The sequence below is a fragment of the Lithobates pipiens genome, unplaced genomic scaffold, assembly GCF_037356315.1.
Source record: "Lithobates pipiens isolate NorthernLeopardFrog02 unplaced genomic scaffold, aLitPip1_a1.2 Scaffold_16, whole genome shotgun sequence".
Lineage (NCBI taxonomy): Eukaryota > Metazoa > Chordata > Amphibia > Anura > Ranidae > Lithobates > Lithobates pipiens.
Window position 1 is genome coordinate 546769350 of NW_027507748.1, and position 20630 is coordinate 546789979.

Consider the following 20630-nt stretch of genomic DNA (forward strand, 5'->3'; position numbering starts at 1 on the left):
AAATTCTGTGTATGTTTGCATAAGTTTGCATTGTGGACCACAAGGAATGCCGCATTGTCCATCACTACTTTGTGTAATGCTCTTCATATAATAAGATGTCGTTAAAGAATTTTAATATTTAATTTTTTTTTATTTGTTTGCTTTATTAATTCAGCTTTGTGAAAATTGTGTCCATATTGGCAAAACAATAAAAACTGAATGTTAGTTTGTGCAAAAAAGTAATTTTACTATGTCCTCATGAACGAGGTATTGTGCATAGGTGGAATATTATTTTTACTATTATTTCATCCTACTACAGGTTGCTGGGGTGTCCCTCATCGCTTCCTACAGCTTATACAACATAAGGAACAGGTAGAAAAATATTCCAGTTTTATATATACATATAATATATCATTTATAATTAAAGCCAATCTTTCATTATCTTTTCTTTGACAAATACATTTAAAAAATATTTAGTCCATTTGTCGTGAGTGTGTGAGTGTGTATGTATGTACATACACATGGAGGTAAATGTCGATCTTGGCAACTGGTTTAGGCTTTGAGGGACAGTTCACACTACATGCAGACCAGTGTTTTGTTTTTTTCTGCATCAAAAAATGCATGGCTAGTAGGTTATATGGTTTCCCATGTCATAGTTCACACCAGTGCAGTCAGTTCCAGGGCGTTCCAGTTCCAGAAAAAAAGTACTAAAGCGATTAAAAAGCACACCAGAATGCACTGGAATGCAGTATTAGAACCACATCAAAACCGTACTGGACCCCAGCCAGTGAAAAAAATAAACAGGTAAAAAGCATCTGGAATACATCCAGAAAAGCATTAAAAATGCACCGGAATGCGACAAAAAATGTGCATGCCAAAATGCATTAGAAATGGATCTGGAGTCTTTTTGTGGTGTGGACCAGCCCTTAAAGGGGTTGTAAACCCTCATGGTTTTTCACCTCTTGCAGTGCAGCAGCCCCCCAGTGCCCCCCGTTTTACTTGAACTCTCTCTTTTTCGCGCTGGGGATGAGCACACCAGCTCTAGCCCACGTCTTGTGTCCTGATTGGCTAGATTGATAGCAGCGCAGCCATTGGCTCCCACTGCTGTCAATCAAATCCAAAAACATGGACGCCAAGGGGCGGTGCCGAGTTTGGCATTTCGTGTCTGTGGACACAAATGCTGGACTCGGGATCGCGCCGGCAAGGTAACCCCCTCGGTAGAGAGCGTCTCCTAGGGGGGTATCTGAAGCAGGGAGGAGCCGCAAGAGCTGCCGGGTGACCCCCGAAGACGATGTTCAGGGCCACTCTGTGCAAAACGCGCTGCACAGTGGAGGTAAGTATGATATGTTTGTTATTTAAAAAAAAAAAAAACGATCCTTTACAATCACTTCAAAGCATCATCTATGCAAAATGTTAGGTACCATAGTTTTTATCCATTCTACATGTGCACGCAATTTTAAGTCTTGACATGTTTGGTATATATCTTGTCAATGCAATACCTTATTTTTTTTTTATTTTTTTTAAATGGTTATTATATTGTGTTTGTGTGTAATAAAATTTATTTTAGCGTATTTTTTTTACTAAAATTCGATAAACTGTTTTACAAATATCATAAAATAATTGCCACTTTTTATGGGGTCTCTGCTTTCAGAAAATGTATAAATGTTTATAAGTGGGGTTCTAAGAACTTTTCTAGCAAAAAAAATTAAAATGCTAATTTTAGCATGTCAAAACATGAAAACGAAATAAATTGCACTGGATATAAAGTGCTTAATAGGATGACCACCATATCTTAATGCCCACATTTATTAATTAATTATGCCCATAATTCTACTTTAAGGGGACTGCTTAAACACAATTAATATTTCCAGATGTTCTCTATAAAAAGTCTTTAAGCTTTGAATTCAGATCCACTAAGTTCATCTTTTCTGGAAAATAACCCATCCAGGCAAGGGGCCCCAATAGATATGAAAAACAGATTTTGCTTTGTAAAATGTTCATTATTATATTGTTCTACTTGTAGGACCTGAGGGGTAGGCAACCTGGGGCCCTCCAGCTGTTGTGGAACTACATTTCCCATGAGGCATTGCAAGGCTGGCAGTTACAATTACTCCCAGAGGCATGATGGGACTGCCACAGCTGGAGGGCCCAGGTTGCCTACCCCTGCTGTAGGCTATATGAGCCCTCCAGAAGCCTGGCCACAGAAACTTCCATTCACCAATCTTCACGCCTTGTTGCTAGGACGTGAAAACCACTGGACATTCACGCCCGGCATTACAGCAGTGAAAACCGATGGTTTTCATGTCCTAACAAGGCAGAACATGGGGAATGCTAACTGGGAGTTTTTCACCCAGGCTTTTCAGCAGACCCAATTGACCTGCAGGTATAACAATATAATTAATGAACATTTTACAAAGCTGCACAGAATTGTAATGCTTACTGGGGCCTCTTGACTGTATAGAATATTTTATGGAAAAGGTAAACTTGGCCTTTAATGCACGAGCAGATCACAGTCAGCCACCAGCTGTAATAGAATAACAGATACATATCAGCAAAGAGATATCATTTATACTCTTCACTTATTTGCCACCTTTATCTTAATGCTTTTGCAGATGGAACAAATTGCTGAATGGAGCATGTAGTTCAGCAATATCTGATTTTTTTTTTTTTTTATCATTGTTATAAATAATGGTGCAGACATGATGCTCAGCGTAGACTGCATAGTTATTTCTAAAACAGAACATGTTTTATGCTTTCATGTGTATGTCCTATAAGACATGTAAAAGTGCATTTTAACATTTTGCATCATTTGGGCATCTTTGTTATTTACAGGCATTTCTGGAATATCAGTCCACCTGGTACAAATGAGACCATGCTGCAGTATGCTGGCTGGGGACCTAAAGGGAGTCAGCTGGTAGGTTTGGAACATACTGTATAAGCACCTATTTATAAAGTGAATGAGACTTTCACTAAACATTCACTGGTGGTAAATAAATCAGTCACTGTCATTTAAAACACATGCATCAGGAAGATTCACTGCAGTGAATTTTTGGTGAATGGCAGATGTTCTGCTTTATAAACATACTAAGATGAATTGTTGTGATGTCACAGCCCGTCTATGCATGCATGCATTTAGTACAGTTTTTATCAGCAATGTCTGCTACATCTGCCTGACTGGTAAGACCCAACCTCTACAGCAAGTGGCCTACATTGTGTGGCAGTTACACCTGCAGCTCAGAGCAGTGTTGCCAACCATCTGTATTTTTATTGGCAGTCAGTAAAAAACAGGCAATTTTCTCCTGCCAGTTAATGCCAGTAAAAAGAAAGGGCTGCTAGTAAAAAATATGGCTGTGATGCTCGGCCCGGAGCCAGCCAAGACCATACAAGTGCTCGCCACAGTGTGTTCGGGCGGCTCTAGTGAGGGGGGTGCCTGAGCATGTCCTGTGATGTCATGGTGCAAGGGAGCCAAACAGAGCAGCCAGAGCCTTGTGTGTGGGTCTGTGGGATGGGAGAAAGGCAGTGCTTTTTGGACTGGAGGGACCACCTGGCTTGTAGAGAGACTGTCACTGTGACTCTGGAGGGGACACCATGTCGGTAATCTGTACTGCTGCACATTGCTGTCAGTATCACTGTGAGAGTCAATTTCATGTGTGTGTGAGTGTGTGTGTCCCGTCCATTGTAATTTCTTGCCCTCCTGAGTCCTGTCCCTGAGCTACTTACTTATTATATTGAAAATAAAATAAGAAATATGTTTTTTGCCTTATTATTTACCTTAAATCACATTGCTACATATTATATTTGTTTGTAGCCTAAATAGTGAAATTTGTACTTAAAACTGTAATTTTGCAACTTTTGGAAATGCCAGTAAAAACTCATCTGTGCCAGTAAATTTTGGGCGTCGTTTCAGTAAATTTCAATCTGTTAGGTTGGCAACATTGGCTCAGAGTTACAGCTAATATTGGGCTCTTGCACATGGGCAGGCTGAGCCCATGAGTCACTTTGGTCGGAGGACCCGTGGAACCGAGAATCCCTTGGGGAGGTTGGGAAACCCTTGTTTCAGATCCCTATGCACCTCTTATGTCATTAAGTCATCCTGTGTCTCTAATAGGGGCGCAGGGTGCAATGCCAAGCTGCTGCTAACAAAGCAAACAGAATATTCATATGCATTAAAAAGATAATCAACTCCAGAGATAAAACAATAATTCTCCCGCTCTACAAGACACTGGTCCGGCCGAATCTAGAGTATGCTGTCCAGTTCTGGGCACCAGTCCTCCGGAAGGATGTACTGGAAATGGAGCGAGTACAAAGAAGGGCAACTAAGCTAATAAAGGGTCTGGAGGATATTAGTTATGAGGAAAGGTTGCGAGCACTGAACTTATTCTCTCTGGAGAAGAGATGCTTGAGAGGGGATATGATTTCAATTTATAAATATTGTACTGGTGACCCCACAATAGGGATACAACTTTTACAAGACACGTGGCCACTCATTAAAATGAGAAGAAAAGAGGTTTAACCTTAAACTACGTAGAGGGTTCTGTACTGTAAGAGCTGCAAGGATGTGGAATTCCCTTCCACAGGCGGTGGTCTCAGAGGGGAGCATCTATAGTTTCCAAAAACGATTAGATAAGCACCTGTGTACCTGTGTTTAAATAATAATAATAATCAACAGTTAATGTCGAGCAACCAAATTCGTATTGCCTTGTTCCTGGTTGTAATATGCAGCTAATGTCTAATATCTATATTCAGACTGGAGGAAGCAGTATATGTCGAAGGTACTCAAGCGGGACATTTTGTTACAATACAAAAGTAGCAGTCTTGTGTGATCCCCACTATAATATATCACTGATATATAATATTGGGAATCCCAAAAGACTGCTGCTTTTGTATATATTATATTTTCCTGATGATATACAGTAATATTGGGGAATGGGGATCACACAAAACCGCTGCTTATATTTACTGCTGATATAATCACATGGTCCATCTGTCCCCTTCTCTTGTCTCATCTTACCTTCTCAGCTTCACACTGTGTGGAACAGCCAGAGACTGCGGGCTCGTCTGCTCTGTTGTGGGTGGGACTGGAGGCAGGAATGACATCACGTAAATCACGCCGTGCTCAGCACCTCATTGGCTGGAAGCGCATGGCATGGCACCTGTCCTGGCACACTGCTGGCAGCCAGGCCACAGCCTAATCCTATCCACGTTTCGGGATTAGAAGGGTCAGGTGGCGGCGAACATCAACCAATTCATTTTGTGTACAGGCCAGGCAGCACAGATGACCGTGACTGCGTGAGGCCTGCACACCTGCTCAGTGAGTGACAGACAGTCAGCACTATGCTAGCAGAGCCAGGGAGTCTCGTGGTGTGGCTTCGGCGCAGCCACCGATGGGCCCAGCGAACAACATGAATGGAACACATGGAACACCTGCCTTGCAATTCTCCTGCAGCACACTAGTGTGCCATGGCACACAGTTTGAGAAACACTGATTTAGAGCCTGTGAAGTTTTTATTTTATCTTTATCCGTGTCCCTATTGGGGTGATTTACCAGGAAGTGATAAAAATCTCTTTGACTGATGTACAAACAAATACAGGAATACATTTTTGTTACATGTGGAAAGGCTAAAGATACTGGCAATATCTTCTTGCTGTATGTGCCTTCCTGTTCCTTTAATGCCCACACCCCTCTTTTCTTGTACATACTTCACAGGGACTGGAAGTGAGGGAACATCTATCTTGTGGGTTTACAGACAGAAATAATCTGACAGAAATGTATGTCAAGACAAAAAAATAAAAAAAAAACATATGCAGTACATCTCTGCAATACATGAACATGTTGCCAGGTTTTACTGTTTTAAACATCCAGCAAATACAGAATTATACCTGTTGATCTGCCAGAAATGCATTTTTGTGGACTAAGTTTCAGCCCTGAGCAGTTTCTTCTGTTAAACTACTCAATCACTCCCACTGTCTTCATCTTTAAAGCATAAGTATTTATTAAGTTATATGCAAAAAAGTATGTGGCGCTACCTCATCTACCAAAAACCTTCAGATAATTTAAAATAAATAATAATAAATATGTGCAAAATGAGCAAAAATAAATACAATAATAACCATGTGCAAAAGGCTGAAGTGCAAACAATGCCTAAAGTGCAATAATGACCACACTTAGGAATAAACTGTGCAGTATACACATATGTGCAACCAACAATAAAAGTGCAAATAAAGTGCAAAAAAATATTGCATGAAGTCCATATATCACAAAATATGGTATCTTGATAAAAAGTGCAGTGCAAACTCCAATATATAATAGTGACAGTCCACAAAGTTCATGCAGTGAGACAAAAATTGCAGCAACTCCTGATTGTGACAGTCCACCGATATTTCAGTGCTCAGCTTGTGCACCCCCTGTTTCCCCCAGCCTCTCACCTCAATAAAAGACCATCAAAGGCCATGCAGCGCTGTATATACACTGGTGACACTCTTACTCTTCTTTCCCTCCTCATGAGTTCAGCCCGTCAGTGTTAACAATTCATCAGCCATATATGAGATAAAAAGAAGAAAGAGGGGGGCTCCCTAAGTTAACTAAAATTGGATGATAATAGAAGGACGTGCATACAATCGGCAAGTCTAAGGCAAATTTTCATGGGTTGCAGGAAATAATTTTACATGATCCCCCCCCACCCCATCAACAGGCGCCCGTTAGGGCGGCACAGTGGTGTAGTGGTTAGCACTCTCACCTAGCAGTAAAAAGGGTCGCTGGTTCAAATCCCAACCACGACACTACCTGCCTGGAGTTTGCATGTTTTCCCTGTGCCTGCGTGGGTTTCCTCCAGGTACTCCGGTTTCCTCCCACACTCTAAAGACATGCAGGTAGGTTAATTGGCTTCTGTCCAAAATTGGCCTTAGTATATGAATGGGGACCTTAGATTGTGGGCTCCTTGAGGGTAGGGACCAATGTGAGTGTGCAATGCACAGGGATAGGGACAATTGTAGACACTCACTCAGGTTGAACTGGATGGACTGGTGTCTTTATTCAACCTTACTAACTATGAAACTATGAAACACAGATAGTGGTGACAGGAGAATCCCTCCTGCCGAGGCATTGTCTGCTCCCAGCCATCCTCACCGAGAGAAGACAGTGATTATCGCTAGCGGCTAATCGTTATAAATTCTGGCAGGCTGGTTGTACCCAAGTTGATTGATCAACTTGGTACATTCAGCCTGCCCATTAACTGTTTGAATATTGGCTAGTGCTTAATTATACCTATGAAGAATAGATTAAAAAAAGATAAAAAAAATGTTCAGGATAGTTCATGGTTGAATTGCATATATCCAGTATGGAGTACTGTAAAAGAAATTTAGGAAATCTGGTCTTTTAATGCACTTTTTCAAAGTTTATTTGGTAATAAACTTAATTAGAACACTATACTAGTCTATGCTATTAGAAGGCCCTCGTGTACTGTATAAAAGGTACTTATAAAATGCTGGAACACCTGCAATGTATAGAAAAAGGAATAAAAGACATTCATTCAGCAGCAGTACTACTCAGTGACCTCCCATGCAGCTTTTATCTTAGATTAGAATTAATTAAAAGCAAACTTGTGTTTGAAAAGAATCTTACAACAGAAAATGCATAGAATACAAATAATATGCCACAAAAAATTTTTAGTACAAAGAGCAAGTTACGTACAGGCAGACTACAAAGTTTAGTGTCCTGGAAAAAAATCTGCCAAAATGATGAGGTAAACAATAAAAAACGACATGAGTTTAAAAATATATAGAAAACATACCCTAAAAATGGTGTAATATACTGTACATAATTCCATCACCAGATTTACAAGTTAATTATAAGTATTTTTTCACTAAGTATTATAACTAATAGATATTTTATGGCCTTAGGACAAATGAGTCTGTAGCGTACTGCCTCTGGAACCATCACCAGAAAGGTACTCATCACATTGCATCTACTTTTGATAATAACCTGTTGTCAGTGAAAAATCTAACAAACAGCATAGTGCATTTAAAATGACATCTGTATAATCCCAAATGGGAGACATACATACCGTTTCCCTGAAAATAAGCTCTACCCCGAAAATAAGCCCTGATTAAAGCGGAGTTCCGCCTGGAAAAAAAATAAAAAGTCAGCAGCTGATATATAAGTACTGCAGCTGCTGACTTATAAAATAAGGACACGTACCTGTCCAGGGTGCCCACAATGTCCTCACCCGAAGCCCACCCATCCTGCATGCAGACGCCTGTGTCTTCAGTAAGGGAATCAGGAAGTGAAGCCTTGCGGCTTCAGAGCCTGGTTCCCTACTGCGCATGCACGAGTGGAGCTGCGCGTTCTGAATGGTCACCACTGTCTTCTGGAACCTGTGTGTCTCCCAGAAGACATGGCATAGTTCGATGCGGATTCTGCGGTGCTCTTTCGCCGGAAGTGGGAGTAAATACCTCTATTAGACAGATATCTGCTCCCCCCTGAAAGGTGCCAAATGTGACACCGGAGGGGTGGAGGAACCGGATCAGCGGAAGTTCCATTTCTGGGTGGAACTCCACTTTAAAGTAGTTGAAAAACATGTAATTTGTTTTGTAAAAAGATTATATAATGTGTAGTGTGTCTCCTTTTGTAACTTTATTGTGGAAAATACCTTATTTACAGCGCTGCTGGGCTCTCAAGTGATCCGCCGGAGATCTTCTCCTCTCAGCTGACGTCAGTGCTCAGAGCGGGGCTGATGTCAATAGGGATCTCAGCCTCCCTCTCTGCAGTATTTGGAGCGGGAAAGAATGTGAGCGCCCAGCAACGCTGTAAATAAGGTATTTTCCACAATAAAGTTACAAAAGGAGACACGCTGCACATTATATAATCTTTTTACAAAACGGATTACATAATTTTACAAGGACTTAATTAAGGTTTATTTTTGGGATTACAGAATGTCATATTGCTGACTCCTGAGCTGACAGGGGAGAGGGGGAGAGAAGACCGCAGGCTCCATTTTTCCATTTTCCATGCCTGAATTGTTGTCGGAGATGTCCATATACATGAAAACAGTGACTACACGCAGTCGTTTGCATTAACCGTGTGTAGCGGGATTGGAACGTTTAATCCAGGATTGCATCAGCCGGGATTATAAGCCATTACTGACCCCTGAGACATAAGTCGACTTGGGTCATGTACATCTGGTAAGCCTGCACTTCTTAAGGTGGTGGGATCTTCACAGGGTGGAACAACAGTTGGTTGCAGCAACGTGGTACCTCTGTGGACACTAAAGTTTACTGGGACTTCCATTTTGCATTTTTTTTGGACTTTATCACCCTTATTATGCACATTTTTATGTGTTTACACTGATGCTTCTTTTTATATACTCTGTTATTTAATTTTTTGGGGTCGCATTAGGACTCAGTGTGACCTTATCTATTATTCACTTAGCTATATACTTATATGTCCAGTTATTTTGATATATAGGTTGCGATTGTCACTATTTGGTTTTTTGGTTTCTTATTTTTCACGTTATTATTATCCCCACCCTTGGGGTCATGTTGTAATCATCTGTCATTGGTGTGTGCACATATTAGGGCTTACTATTCTCTTGTTTCATCTCTCGAGCCAGGTGTGGCTCCTTTGATGGCTGCATCTGGCTCTCACCTCTCAATCTGCGGACTGCGTGTTATGCCGATCTGTGGATTGAGCCCATAGGAAAGGCCGCAGCTTTGGCCTACCTCCTGAGCTGCGCCCATCTTGGTACACCTGGCATCGGCCTAAGCTGACGTCATCATCACCCGCCTCAACTGTTCATGGATCTGCCTGCCTGTGTAGTGGTAAGAAAGCAGACAATTGTATGGGGAGATGTGGATATTACAGCGGGGGAGAGGACATGGATATTACAGTTATAATTGAAATTAGTCGATTAATCAATAAAAAAAATAAAAAATAGTTTTAAACATATTGTATGGCTCTCGCGGAATTACATTTTAAAATATGTGGCGTTCATGGCTCTCTCAGCCAAAAAGGTTCCCTACCCCTGCCATATAGAGTATTACAGTTGAAAGCTGATTTTTTTTTTTCATTTTTATTACTCATCTGAGTTTAGTTGGCCTTTCATTCTGCTTTAACAATATCTTGACCAAGTAAGCAATAAATTAGAAAAAGAGTGCCCCATACAGATAATGAGACGGAGTACACAAGTTGGAAAAAAGCAATTCTGAGAAAATATGGAAGTAGGTTTCAGATTGCTTTACCATACAACTCAAAATAAAATGGCATTGCAAAACATTTTTTATCTTTTAAGTGTTAGACGCTTTTTTTAATGTAAATTTGCCAGACACGTAACGAGAGGAGACAATTAGGGCCGGTTCACACAGCGAGGCGCGGCGAGGCGTCTCCGACTTACCTCGCCGCGACCTGCGGGGAGCTCAGCGGCGACTTGCAGAGGACTTCTGTATAGAAGTCAATGCAAGTCGCCCCCGAAGTCGCCCCGAAGTAGTACAGGAACCTTTTTTCTGAGTCGGAGCGACTCGAGTCGCTCCTCTCAGAACGGTTCCATTGTACAGAACGGGGGCGACTTGCGGGAGCGAGGCGAGGCGAGCCGTGTCGCCTCGCCTCGCTGTGTGAATCGGCCCTTATATTAACCTCCTACTGAGAAACTGTTGCTCAGAAATCTCCATATGAACTTTGAAAGGGAAGCCTGACATGAAACACATTACATTTTTTGGAAGGCAAAGTTTACCTTTGTCTAAGGAAAAAATGCACAAAATATGAAGCATATGCAATAGAAAGTATACATGTAGCCTACAGTGAGTAAAGAATTCTGCATCAAGAAGACAACAACATCACGATCAGCAGGAGTATAATTACTTATGGCCCCATGTATTTAAAATCTATTGAAGTGATGCAAATTTCTAAAACAGAGAAAAAAACCTAAGCACTAACCATTCCAGTATAATGAGGAACAAAATAACATTAAAGCTGAGAATATCCATCTACTACAAAGGAACATATTGAACCTCCTGAAATGTCAGTCTTAAAATCTGGTAGTTTAAGTTTGTGCTTCCCAACCCAACAGTGTCCTGCGTGGTTAATTTGATACCACGGGCTGAGCCAGAGTCATCGATGGAAATATCCAGGAGAAAGCAAAGGTGGATAAACATTTAGCATCATTCAAGTGGCTCCATGCTTGGGAATTTATTACCATACCTAAAGGCAAGAACCTATTTGGGTTTAAATGGGTTTTTAAACCCATATGACACTCTGAAAGACCACAGATAAAAAGCAAGATTGGTTGTAAAAGACTACTAACTAAAATATACTGAGTTTTAATAACAATTTAAAAAGTTTGTCGATAGGTATTAAGTGCAGATACCTGCAGAGGTGCCTGTACTTACCTTTAGAAGCTTTTAGTCCTCCATGTTTTTCCAAACGCCTGGTCATTCTTACAGGCAAAGTTTTGGGTGGTGTTGGGTACCTTGGTTATTGTCTGAGCTTTTCTAGGTCCCTCCTGCACCCCCACCCTCCCCCCTGCTCTCCTTTATTTTTGTATTCACAGGTTTTACTAGGAGCAGTGGGAGCCATTGGTTCCTGTTTCTCTCACTTAACCCCCTCAATACAGTGCACTTACACCCCCTTCCTGACCAGACCATTTTTCAGCTTTCAGCGCTCTCACAGTTTGAATGACAATTACTCAGTCATGCAATACTGTACCCATATGAAACTTGTGTCCTTTTTTCCACACAAATAGAGCTTTCTTTTAGTGGTATTTAATCACGAGTGGGGTTTTTATTTTTTGTACTATAAATAAAAATATATTTTGTTAAAAAAATGCCTTTTTCTTTGTTTCTGTCATAAAATTTTGCCAATTAGTAATTTTTCTTCATAAATTTTGGCCAAAATTTATACTGCTACATATCTTTGGTAAAAATAACCCACATTAGTGTATATTATTTGGTCTTTGTGAAAGTTATAGAGTCTACAAACTATGGTGCCAATCACTGAAAATTGATCACATCTGATCAGGCCTTCAGTACATCAGGTGTATCTCATTTCTTGAGACACTAACAAGTCAGGAAAGTACAAATACCCCCCAAATGACCCCTTTTTAGAAAGTAGACATTCCAAGGTATTAAGTAAGTAGCATGGTGAGCTTTTTTAAGTTGTCATTTTTTTCCCACAATTCTTTGCAAAATGAAGATTTTTTAAAAAAATGTTTTTTTACAAAATTGTCATATTATCAGGTTATTTCTCACACACAGCATATGCATACAAAAAAATTACACCCCAAAATACATTCTGCTTCTCTTCCCAAGTATGGCGATACCACATGTGTGAGACTTTTACACAGTATGGCCACATACAGAGCACCAACATTGAAGTGGCACTTTCAGACGTTCTACAAGCAAAAATGACGCATCTCATTTCACAGCCACCTATTACACTTTTGAAGGCCCTGGAGTACCAGGACAATGGAATTGCTCATAAAATGACCCCATTTTGGAAAGCTAACACCCCAACGTATAATCTGTGAGGCATAATGAGTCTTTTGAACGGTTCATTTTTTTCCAGAAGTTTTTGGAAAATGTGGAAAAAATTGTTACCACGGTTTGTTTACATTTACTGATCGGCTGTGAAAGGATCACAGCCGATCACATGGGTAAACAGCCAGCCAATGGCTGTTTACCAGCATCGGTGACAAGCAGTGTTCCCGGGAACACGCCGCCACTGACGTGCACGGGCAGCGCACTCGCGATCGCGTGCAGTCGCCGTGCATAGTGGGGGTGTGACCATCTGTGATCGGCCGTGACTTCATCACGGCCGCACACGTGGTAAACAGCCATGCCCAATGGCTGTTCACCCCCCTCGGAGGCGAGCAGTGTCTCCGTGACACGCCGCCACCGAAGGAACGGGGATGAGTGCACACGATCGCGCGCATTCCCCGTTTAAACAGCGGGACATCATATGATGGTCGACGGTCAGCATCTAGTTAAAGCAGAATTCTGCTTAAAAAAAACATTAATTCAGCAGCTACAAATACTGCAGCTGCTGACTTTTAATAATCGGACACTTACCTGTCCCAGGGTCCAGCGATGCGGGGGTACAAAGCCCCGCTCATCTCCCCCTCCTCTCTGCCGTGCCGGCATTGTAACTGTGGGCGCCCGCCTGTAGCTTCACAGCTGGGCACCCACTGTGCATGCATGAGCTACGCCACGTGCCGTGACCTGTGACGTATCCCAGATGATTGCTGAGAGGGAGGGGGGAGTGATGATCTCCCTTCCGATGCAGCGGTGCGCTGGGAAGAAGTGGGAACTGGGACCTTCTGAAAAGAGGGTACCGGCTCACCCCCCCCCCCTAAAAAATTACATGCCAAATGTGGCATGTCAGGGGGTCACCTCCCTTAAAGTGGAAGTTCCATTTTTGGGTAGAACTCCACTTTAAATTCTGTGAGGCAGGAGTGGGCAGCTGGGCTGATACGCACTGTGTATGTCTATGAATGCACACAGCCTAGGACAGGAGCATGCCCTTATGGGTGTGCCCACAGCACACAGCTTGCTATGGAGGACATTTGGAGAAGATGAGGAGTGGACAGCACAGACAGGGGACCCTCAAGGAGGAGGTAAAGGACTGCTCTGTGCAATACCACTTCACAGAGCAGGTAAAGTATACACCTCTTTATAACTAAGGGCAAAACTTTTTGTTTTTGTTTTGGATAGAGTAGAGAGGGATCGGAGCTCTTGTCCGTTTTTATTGCTGTCTGTACACCCTCTCTATTTGCCCTGTTTATCATTGAAAATTAAAGAAAAAGAAAATCACAAATTTTGGGTTGTCCCCGAAAAAGTAATAGAGGGTAAATCTTCCAATGGGGACATTAAGTTCTGGTTACCCAGGGGTCCCCAAGGAATTCTCTTAATTTGCAGGGATTTACTTTCAGTTTCTGTTTGGATATGGGACAGGAAGTGAAGGGAAATCTCCGCAATGGGACACGGATGGCAAAAAAAAGTTATAACAGGGTTTTTAATCCTCCCTTACTCTATCCAAAATGAAGAAAAAAAAAAGTCTTGCCTATAGTTCTAATTTAATTTTAAAAAAAACATTGACTTTACTATCACTTTAATGGCCTCCTTGTAATGTCCTCCGTGAGCTCCGGAAACTGATCTTTTTTTTTCCTCACTTCCATTTGTTTGTAACAATAAGGGCATAATATTGCAGTCAAATGCACTGCTCTATGTACACTACAAATCCCATATTCCATATTCCCTAGTCTGTTTTGGGAGTAAGCAAGAGAGGGTGGCTATGTTCCTTTATACAGTGGGACCATGGAGAATGAATGTAGCTATCCTATGACAGGAAGTCGGATCACAGCAGCCAAACAAAAAAGATTGGAAATTTGAAGAAGGCTGAAAAGAAGATATGTGTATGAGTTAAGAATAAATACTTGAATATATTTTTTTAAACCAGAGTTTAGTTTTAATTTTAAGAACTACAGTATAGGCACCATTTGTGATATGATTTTGAGATATCACTGCAAAAAAGCCTTTCTTAATGGTGACATCATAGAATAGCTGCCTTCGATACCACCAGAAGTATGTTCCATAAGTTATGAAGATGAATTCTTGGCCACAAAAAATCTGAAGATTGAACTGAAAAATGAATAAGATCATGTTATAGAAAGGACTTTCATGAAGTAGCACTTCTAAACTGTTCTAGATGGACAGATGTAATATGAATGTTTTTGGTAGTCTGATGGTTTGATTACAAAGAATTCACAAAGAGAATAAGTGCAGCACTCAGCAAACACTTTGAAAATGAGCACTTATGAGATGTGACCTACATACTTAGGAATTCAATTACAGCATGAAGAGGATGGAAACTTTCTGAAAGTGCTAAAATATGATCTTTAATCAGTTTGCTATGATAGAATCCAAAGATATTGTACTCTTCTCGTGTCCAGCATTTCTCTGGGGATACTATACAAACCTTGCGTTTCCTTACTCAGTCAAAGGGACTTCTAAGCCATCCACAGGCCATAAGTCAAAAAGAGTATGTGCTATGGTGCCTGATAGCTTTGTTTGTAATCTACATCATGTAATATGATGGACATCCATATGGATTTGAGAGTTTATGAAATAAGTCTACACTGGGTTTTAAAAGTGCCTTAAAGGAGTTGTAGCGTTTCATGGGTTTTCACCTTAAAGTGATTGTAAAGGCAGAAGGTTTTTTCATCTTAATACATCCTATTTATTAAGATAAAAAGCCTTCCTTGTGCAGCAGCCGCCCCGGCACACCCTAATACTTACCTGAGCCCCATCTCTATCCAGCGAAGTCCAGGAGTGCCTTGGTCATCTGGGACTCTCCCTCGTGATTGGCTGAGACACAGCAGCGGCACTATTGACTCCCACTGCTGTCAATCAAAGTCAGTTAGCCAATCAGGAGAGAGGGGGGCTGACCCCAGAATGGACAAAGGGAACTGTGACTCAGCTCAGGTGCCCCCATAGCAAGCTGCTTGCTGTGGGGGCACTCGACAGGAGGGAGGGTTAGGAGCACCGAAGAGGGACTCGCGAAGAGGAGGATCGGGGCTGCACTGTGCTAAATCACTGCACAAAGCAGGTAAGTGTAAAATTTTTTTTTTTATAGAAAAAGGAATGAGACTTTACAATCACTTTAAAGTAGATATAAACCTATTCTTATAATTTCTAAACTACTGCCATAGTGCTTATGTATACGGAAATACATGCCTCCTGTATATATCCTTACCTGTCAAATATCTCCCCTTTGTCACTAGCCCCACAAAACTCCAGATTCTGTGGGTGTGTCTTTTGTCCGGAGCTCGGTGGGCATGTGATGTCAGTAGACTCTCCGCCCACCTCTATCAGTTATCTGTCTTCTTTCTGCCAGCATCTTGGGAGCTGCAACATATATTTTATCCTGTGTATTTTTTACACTGCACTTCTGCTGGTCTCGTGGAGTATGCCCCCTGATCACTAACATCCAGTCAAAACCCAGGAAAGTCACCACATGACTTCAGCATGCCCAATCATGCTGAGGTGTGCAGCAGCCAATCCTGGGAGAGCTGGAAAAGAAAGGAGGGGGATGTGAAGTACACAGAATGCCTCTCTCACACTCGTGCATGAGATAAGGAAATCACCTGAAGGTCACAGCAAGGGGGAAGAAGCGGACACCTATTTCTCTGTGTGTCCGTTATTTTTATCTTACTGAACAAAGATAAGAGGGTTTCTCAGAGCTGTATTAACTCTTCGTGGCAAGACTGGGTACAGATGACATGACATGCTATACTTTACAATGTAGACGTCTTAATTTAAAAAAAAAAAAAACATTTTGGGTTTACATCCACTTTATTAATGCATTCTATGCATTAAGGTGAAAAACCTTCTATGCTGCAGCTGCCCCCTCCCCCTTTTTCTTACCTGAAAACAATTGTTCCCGCAATGAGCATGAGTCCAGCAGCTCCAGCCACTGTCTCAGGTCCTCATTGGATATGTAATCAAAGGATAGATTGGATAGCCAAGGGCGGGGCTGAGTCCTGCTGTCTGTGTCAATGGACGCAGCAGCAGGACTCAGGAGCGTGTCCACATGGGTGACCCCATGGAAAATGGCTCTCCGTGGTGGCATCCAATGAAGAGGAGGGGCCAGGAGTGCCGCCGGGGGACCCCAGAAAAGGACAATTGGGGAGCTCTGTGAAAAACCCTTGTACAGAGCAGGTAAGTATAACATGTTTGTTATTTAAAGAAAAAAACCTTTAAATCACTTTAAGACAATTAGATTAGAAATATTTCTTACTTCTACTATGACCTACCATTAAAAGAATATGTGCAGCAGCACTTATCTATAGGAATTTCTGCAGTTTCTCTTAGACCCCCTGCAAAGGCTCTCAAATACCTGATGAGCCGGCCAATGAAGTCCACTTAAATAAGCTCCCGGCGATGGTGTGACAACAATGCTGCACTGTTCCTGAATTCAGAGCAGTGTTGCCAGTCTTATGCAGGCTGTGTTTGCTTGCACTACAGTGAAATAAGGAGATATCCTGGAGGGCCGTGGCTATCACCATTGTCACTGCCATTAGTAATGCTACCTCCAGAGGGGCAGTAGAATTGTTTTGTGATCTCTCTACATACCTGAAATAGACACACCTCACTCACCTACACACTTTGAGGTATTTCAAAGGATTTATGAGGCCAGGTATTGCCTAGGTGAAGAGAGAATTACCAAGTAAACTTAAAAAAAAATCAATAAGATAATAATGTTACTCTGATAGATATGGTTAAACACCTGGAGTATTCTGTCTAACAGTAATTAACAGACCTGAACTGCATTCATCTAACAATTAGACATGTGCATTCGTTTTCGTCCGAATGCATTTTCGTCCGAATTTCAGCTATTTTCGTTTTCGTTTTGACAAACGATAATGAAAGCACAAAATCCGAAAAACGAAAGATCCGACATAAATAAATGCTTTATTTTCGTTTTCGTTGTTACAACAGTTCGATATAGAATAGGAGATTCGACATGACTCTGACAACGTGTCTATAGAACCTATGGTCGAATGTGCCTAACCTTACCTCTATTAGTCCAAGATTATATAGAGAAAACATTCGACAGAGAAAAGATTTGACGGAGAGAAAAGATTCTGCAAGTTACTGTCCTAAAAAGTGTTTGGGGACCCGGGTCCTGCCCCAGGGGACATGTATCAATGCAAAAAAAAGTTTTAAAAACGGCCGTTTTTTCGGGAGCAGTGATTTTAATAATGATTAAAGTGAAACAATAAAAGTGTAATATTCCTTTAAATTTCGTAGCTGGGGGGTTGTCTATAGTATGCCTGTGAAGGGGCTCATGTTTCTGGGGCTTAGAACTGTCGCTGCACAAAGTGTCATTTATGCAGGAAAAAAAGTCCTTTAAAATCACTCGCAGCTATTATGAATTGTCGGCTCCCGTAATACAGAGAACACTCATTGAAAGTCATTGATAAAAAAATAAATAAATAAATAAATAAAAAAGCGTGGGGGTCCCCCAAATTCAATTACCAGGCCCTTCAGGTCTGGTATGGATATTAAGGGGAACCCTGCCTCAAATTTAAGAAAAAATTTGACGTGGGGTTCCCCCTAAATATCCATAACCAGACCCTTCAGGTCTGGTATGGATATTAAGGGGAACCCCGCGTCAAATGTAAAAAAAAATTGACGTGGGGTTCCCCCTAAAAATCCATACCAGACCCTTTATCCGAGCACGCAACCTGGCAGGCCGCAGGAAAAGAGGGGGGGACGAGAGAGCGGCCCCCCCTCCCTCCTGAACCGTACCAGGCCACATGCCCTCAACATTGGGAGGATGCTTTGGGGGTCTGTGACCCCTCAAAGCACCTTGTCCCCATGTTGATGAGGACAAGGGCCTCATCTCCACAACCCTGGCCGGTGGTTGTGGAGGTCTGCGGGCGGGGGGCTTATCAGAATCTGGAAGCCCCCTTTAACAAGGGGACCCCCAGATCCCGCCCCCCCCCCTGTTTGAAATGGTAAGGGGGTACAAAAGTACCCCTACCATTTCACAAAGAAAGTGTAAAAAAATGGTTAAATAAAACAAACACACTTTTGAAAAATTCCTTTATTAAAAATAAAAAAATAAAAAAAAAGATTCCAGCGGCGGTAATCCACTCTTGCTATCCAGCGACGGACGGTCATCTCTCCAGCGATGTCTCATCTCTCCAGCGCAGCGAATCCTTCGTTCTTCTGTCTCCGCAGAGGAGACAATGCAAGGATTCCGGCTGCCTGACGTTTCTTATATACGGAGGGCGGGGCCACCCGTCACCTGACCCCGCCCCCCTCTGACACAAGGGGAAACCCGGGGTTCCCTGTGACGTATGGGTGACCCCGCACCCCTCTGATGTAACACAGGCAGGTTTCCGTTACATCAGAGGGGGGCGGGGTCACCCATACGTCACGGGGAACCCCGGGTTTCCCCTTGCGTCAGAGGGGGGCGGGGTCAGGTGACGGGTGGCCCGCCCACCCTATATAAGAAACGTCAGGCAGCCGGAATCCTTGCATTGTCTCCTCTGCGGAGACAGAAGAACGAAGGATTCGCTGCGCTGGAGAGATGAGACATCACTGGAGAGATGACCGTCCGTCGCTGGATAGCAAGAGTGGATTACCGCCGCTGGAATCTTTTTTTTATTTTTTTATTTTTAATAAAGGAATTTTTCAAAAGTGTGTTTGTTTTATTTAACCATTTTTTACACTTTCTTTGTGAAATGGTAGGGGTACTTTTGTACCCCCTTACCATTTCAAACAGGGGGGGGGGCCGGGATCTGGGGTCCCCTTGTTAAAGGGGGCTTCCAGATTCTGATAAGCCCCCCGCCCGCAGACCTCCACAACCACCGGCCAGGGTTGTGGAGATGAGGCCCTTGTCCTCATCAACATGGGGACATGGTGCTTTGAGGGGTCACAGACCCCCAAAGCATCCTCCCAATGTTGAGGGCATGTGGCCTGGTACGGTTCAGGAGGGAGGGGGGCCGCTCTCTCATCCCCCCCTCTTTTCCTGCGGCCTGCCAGGTTGCGTGCTCGGATAAAGGGTCTGGTATGGATTTTTAGGGGGAACCCCACGTCAATTTTTTTTTAAATTTGACGCGGGGTTCCCCTTAATATCCATACCAGACCTGAAGGGTCTGGTTATGGATATTTAGGGGGAACCCCATGTCAAATTTTTTCTTAAATTTGAGGCAGGGTTCCCCTTAATATCCATACCAGACCTGAAGGGCCTGGTAATTGAATTTGGGGGACCCCCACGCTTTTTTATTTATTTATTTATTTATTTTTTTATCAATGACTTTCAATGAGTGTTCTCTGTATTACGGAGCCGACAATTCATAATAGCTGCGAGTGATTTTAAAGGACTTTTTTTCCTGCATAAATGACACTTTGTGCAGCGACAGTTCTAAGCCCCAGAAACATGAGCCCCTTCACAGGCATACTATAGACAACCCCCACCCTACGAAATTTAAAGGAATATTACACTTTTATTGTTTCACTTTAATCATTATTAAAATCACTGCTCCCGAAAAAACGGCCGTTTTTAAAACTTTTTTTTGCATTGATACATGTCCCCTGGGGCAGGACCCGGGTCCCCAAACACTTTTTAGGACAGTAACTTACAAATTAGCCTTTAAAATTAGCACTTTAGATTTTGAACGTTGGAGTCCCATAGACTTTAATAGGGTTCTAAAGTATGCTATATAGTATATATACTAGCTCCGTCTAATCTTCTTTATACATTCGACAGACACCATAAGCCTTCAAAGACAGATTCGACCGTAATTCATGTGGATTTTCGGACGAATGCAATTTTTGAACGAAAAACGAAATAAATAAAAACGAATTTCGGGAGTAACTAAATAAATTAAGTTTTCGGACGAAAACGAAATTCCGAAACGAAATATTTTACTCTGCACATGTCTACTAACAATAATCTATAAAGACAGTCCTAACTTGCTATAACAGTCCCAGTTTTATCCCACTGGTCAGTGATTAAAAAAAGAAAAAAAAGAACCCATTGGCAGGCAAAGTTGGGGCCCTTGAAGAAAGCATAACAATTTCCAGTAGACAATAGATTAACTTGTGCAATGTTAGTCTCTATCTAGACCCTGGGCGCCCTCCTCTTGCTCTTC

General features: G+C 42.2%; 1 protein-coding gene across 2 annotated transcripts in view; it reads left to right on the forward strand.

Moving 5' to 3' along the window:
* The window catches only part of LOC143983561 (inactive dipeptidyl peptidase 10-like), a 322327-nt gene that overhangs the window by 150693 nt on the left and 151004 nt on the right, over positions 1-20630 (forward strand). For both annotated transcript variants that reach the window (XM_077483372.1, XM_077483371.1), the window contains exons 6-7: positions 299-351; positions 2812-2893. In XM_077483372.1, the coding sequence (XP_077339498.1) occupies positions 299-351; positions 2812-2893 (135 nt within the window). The remainder of the gene's footprint in view (positions 1-298; positions 352-2811; positions 2894-20630) is intronic.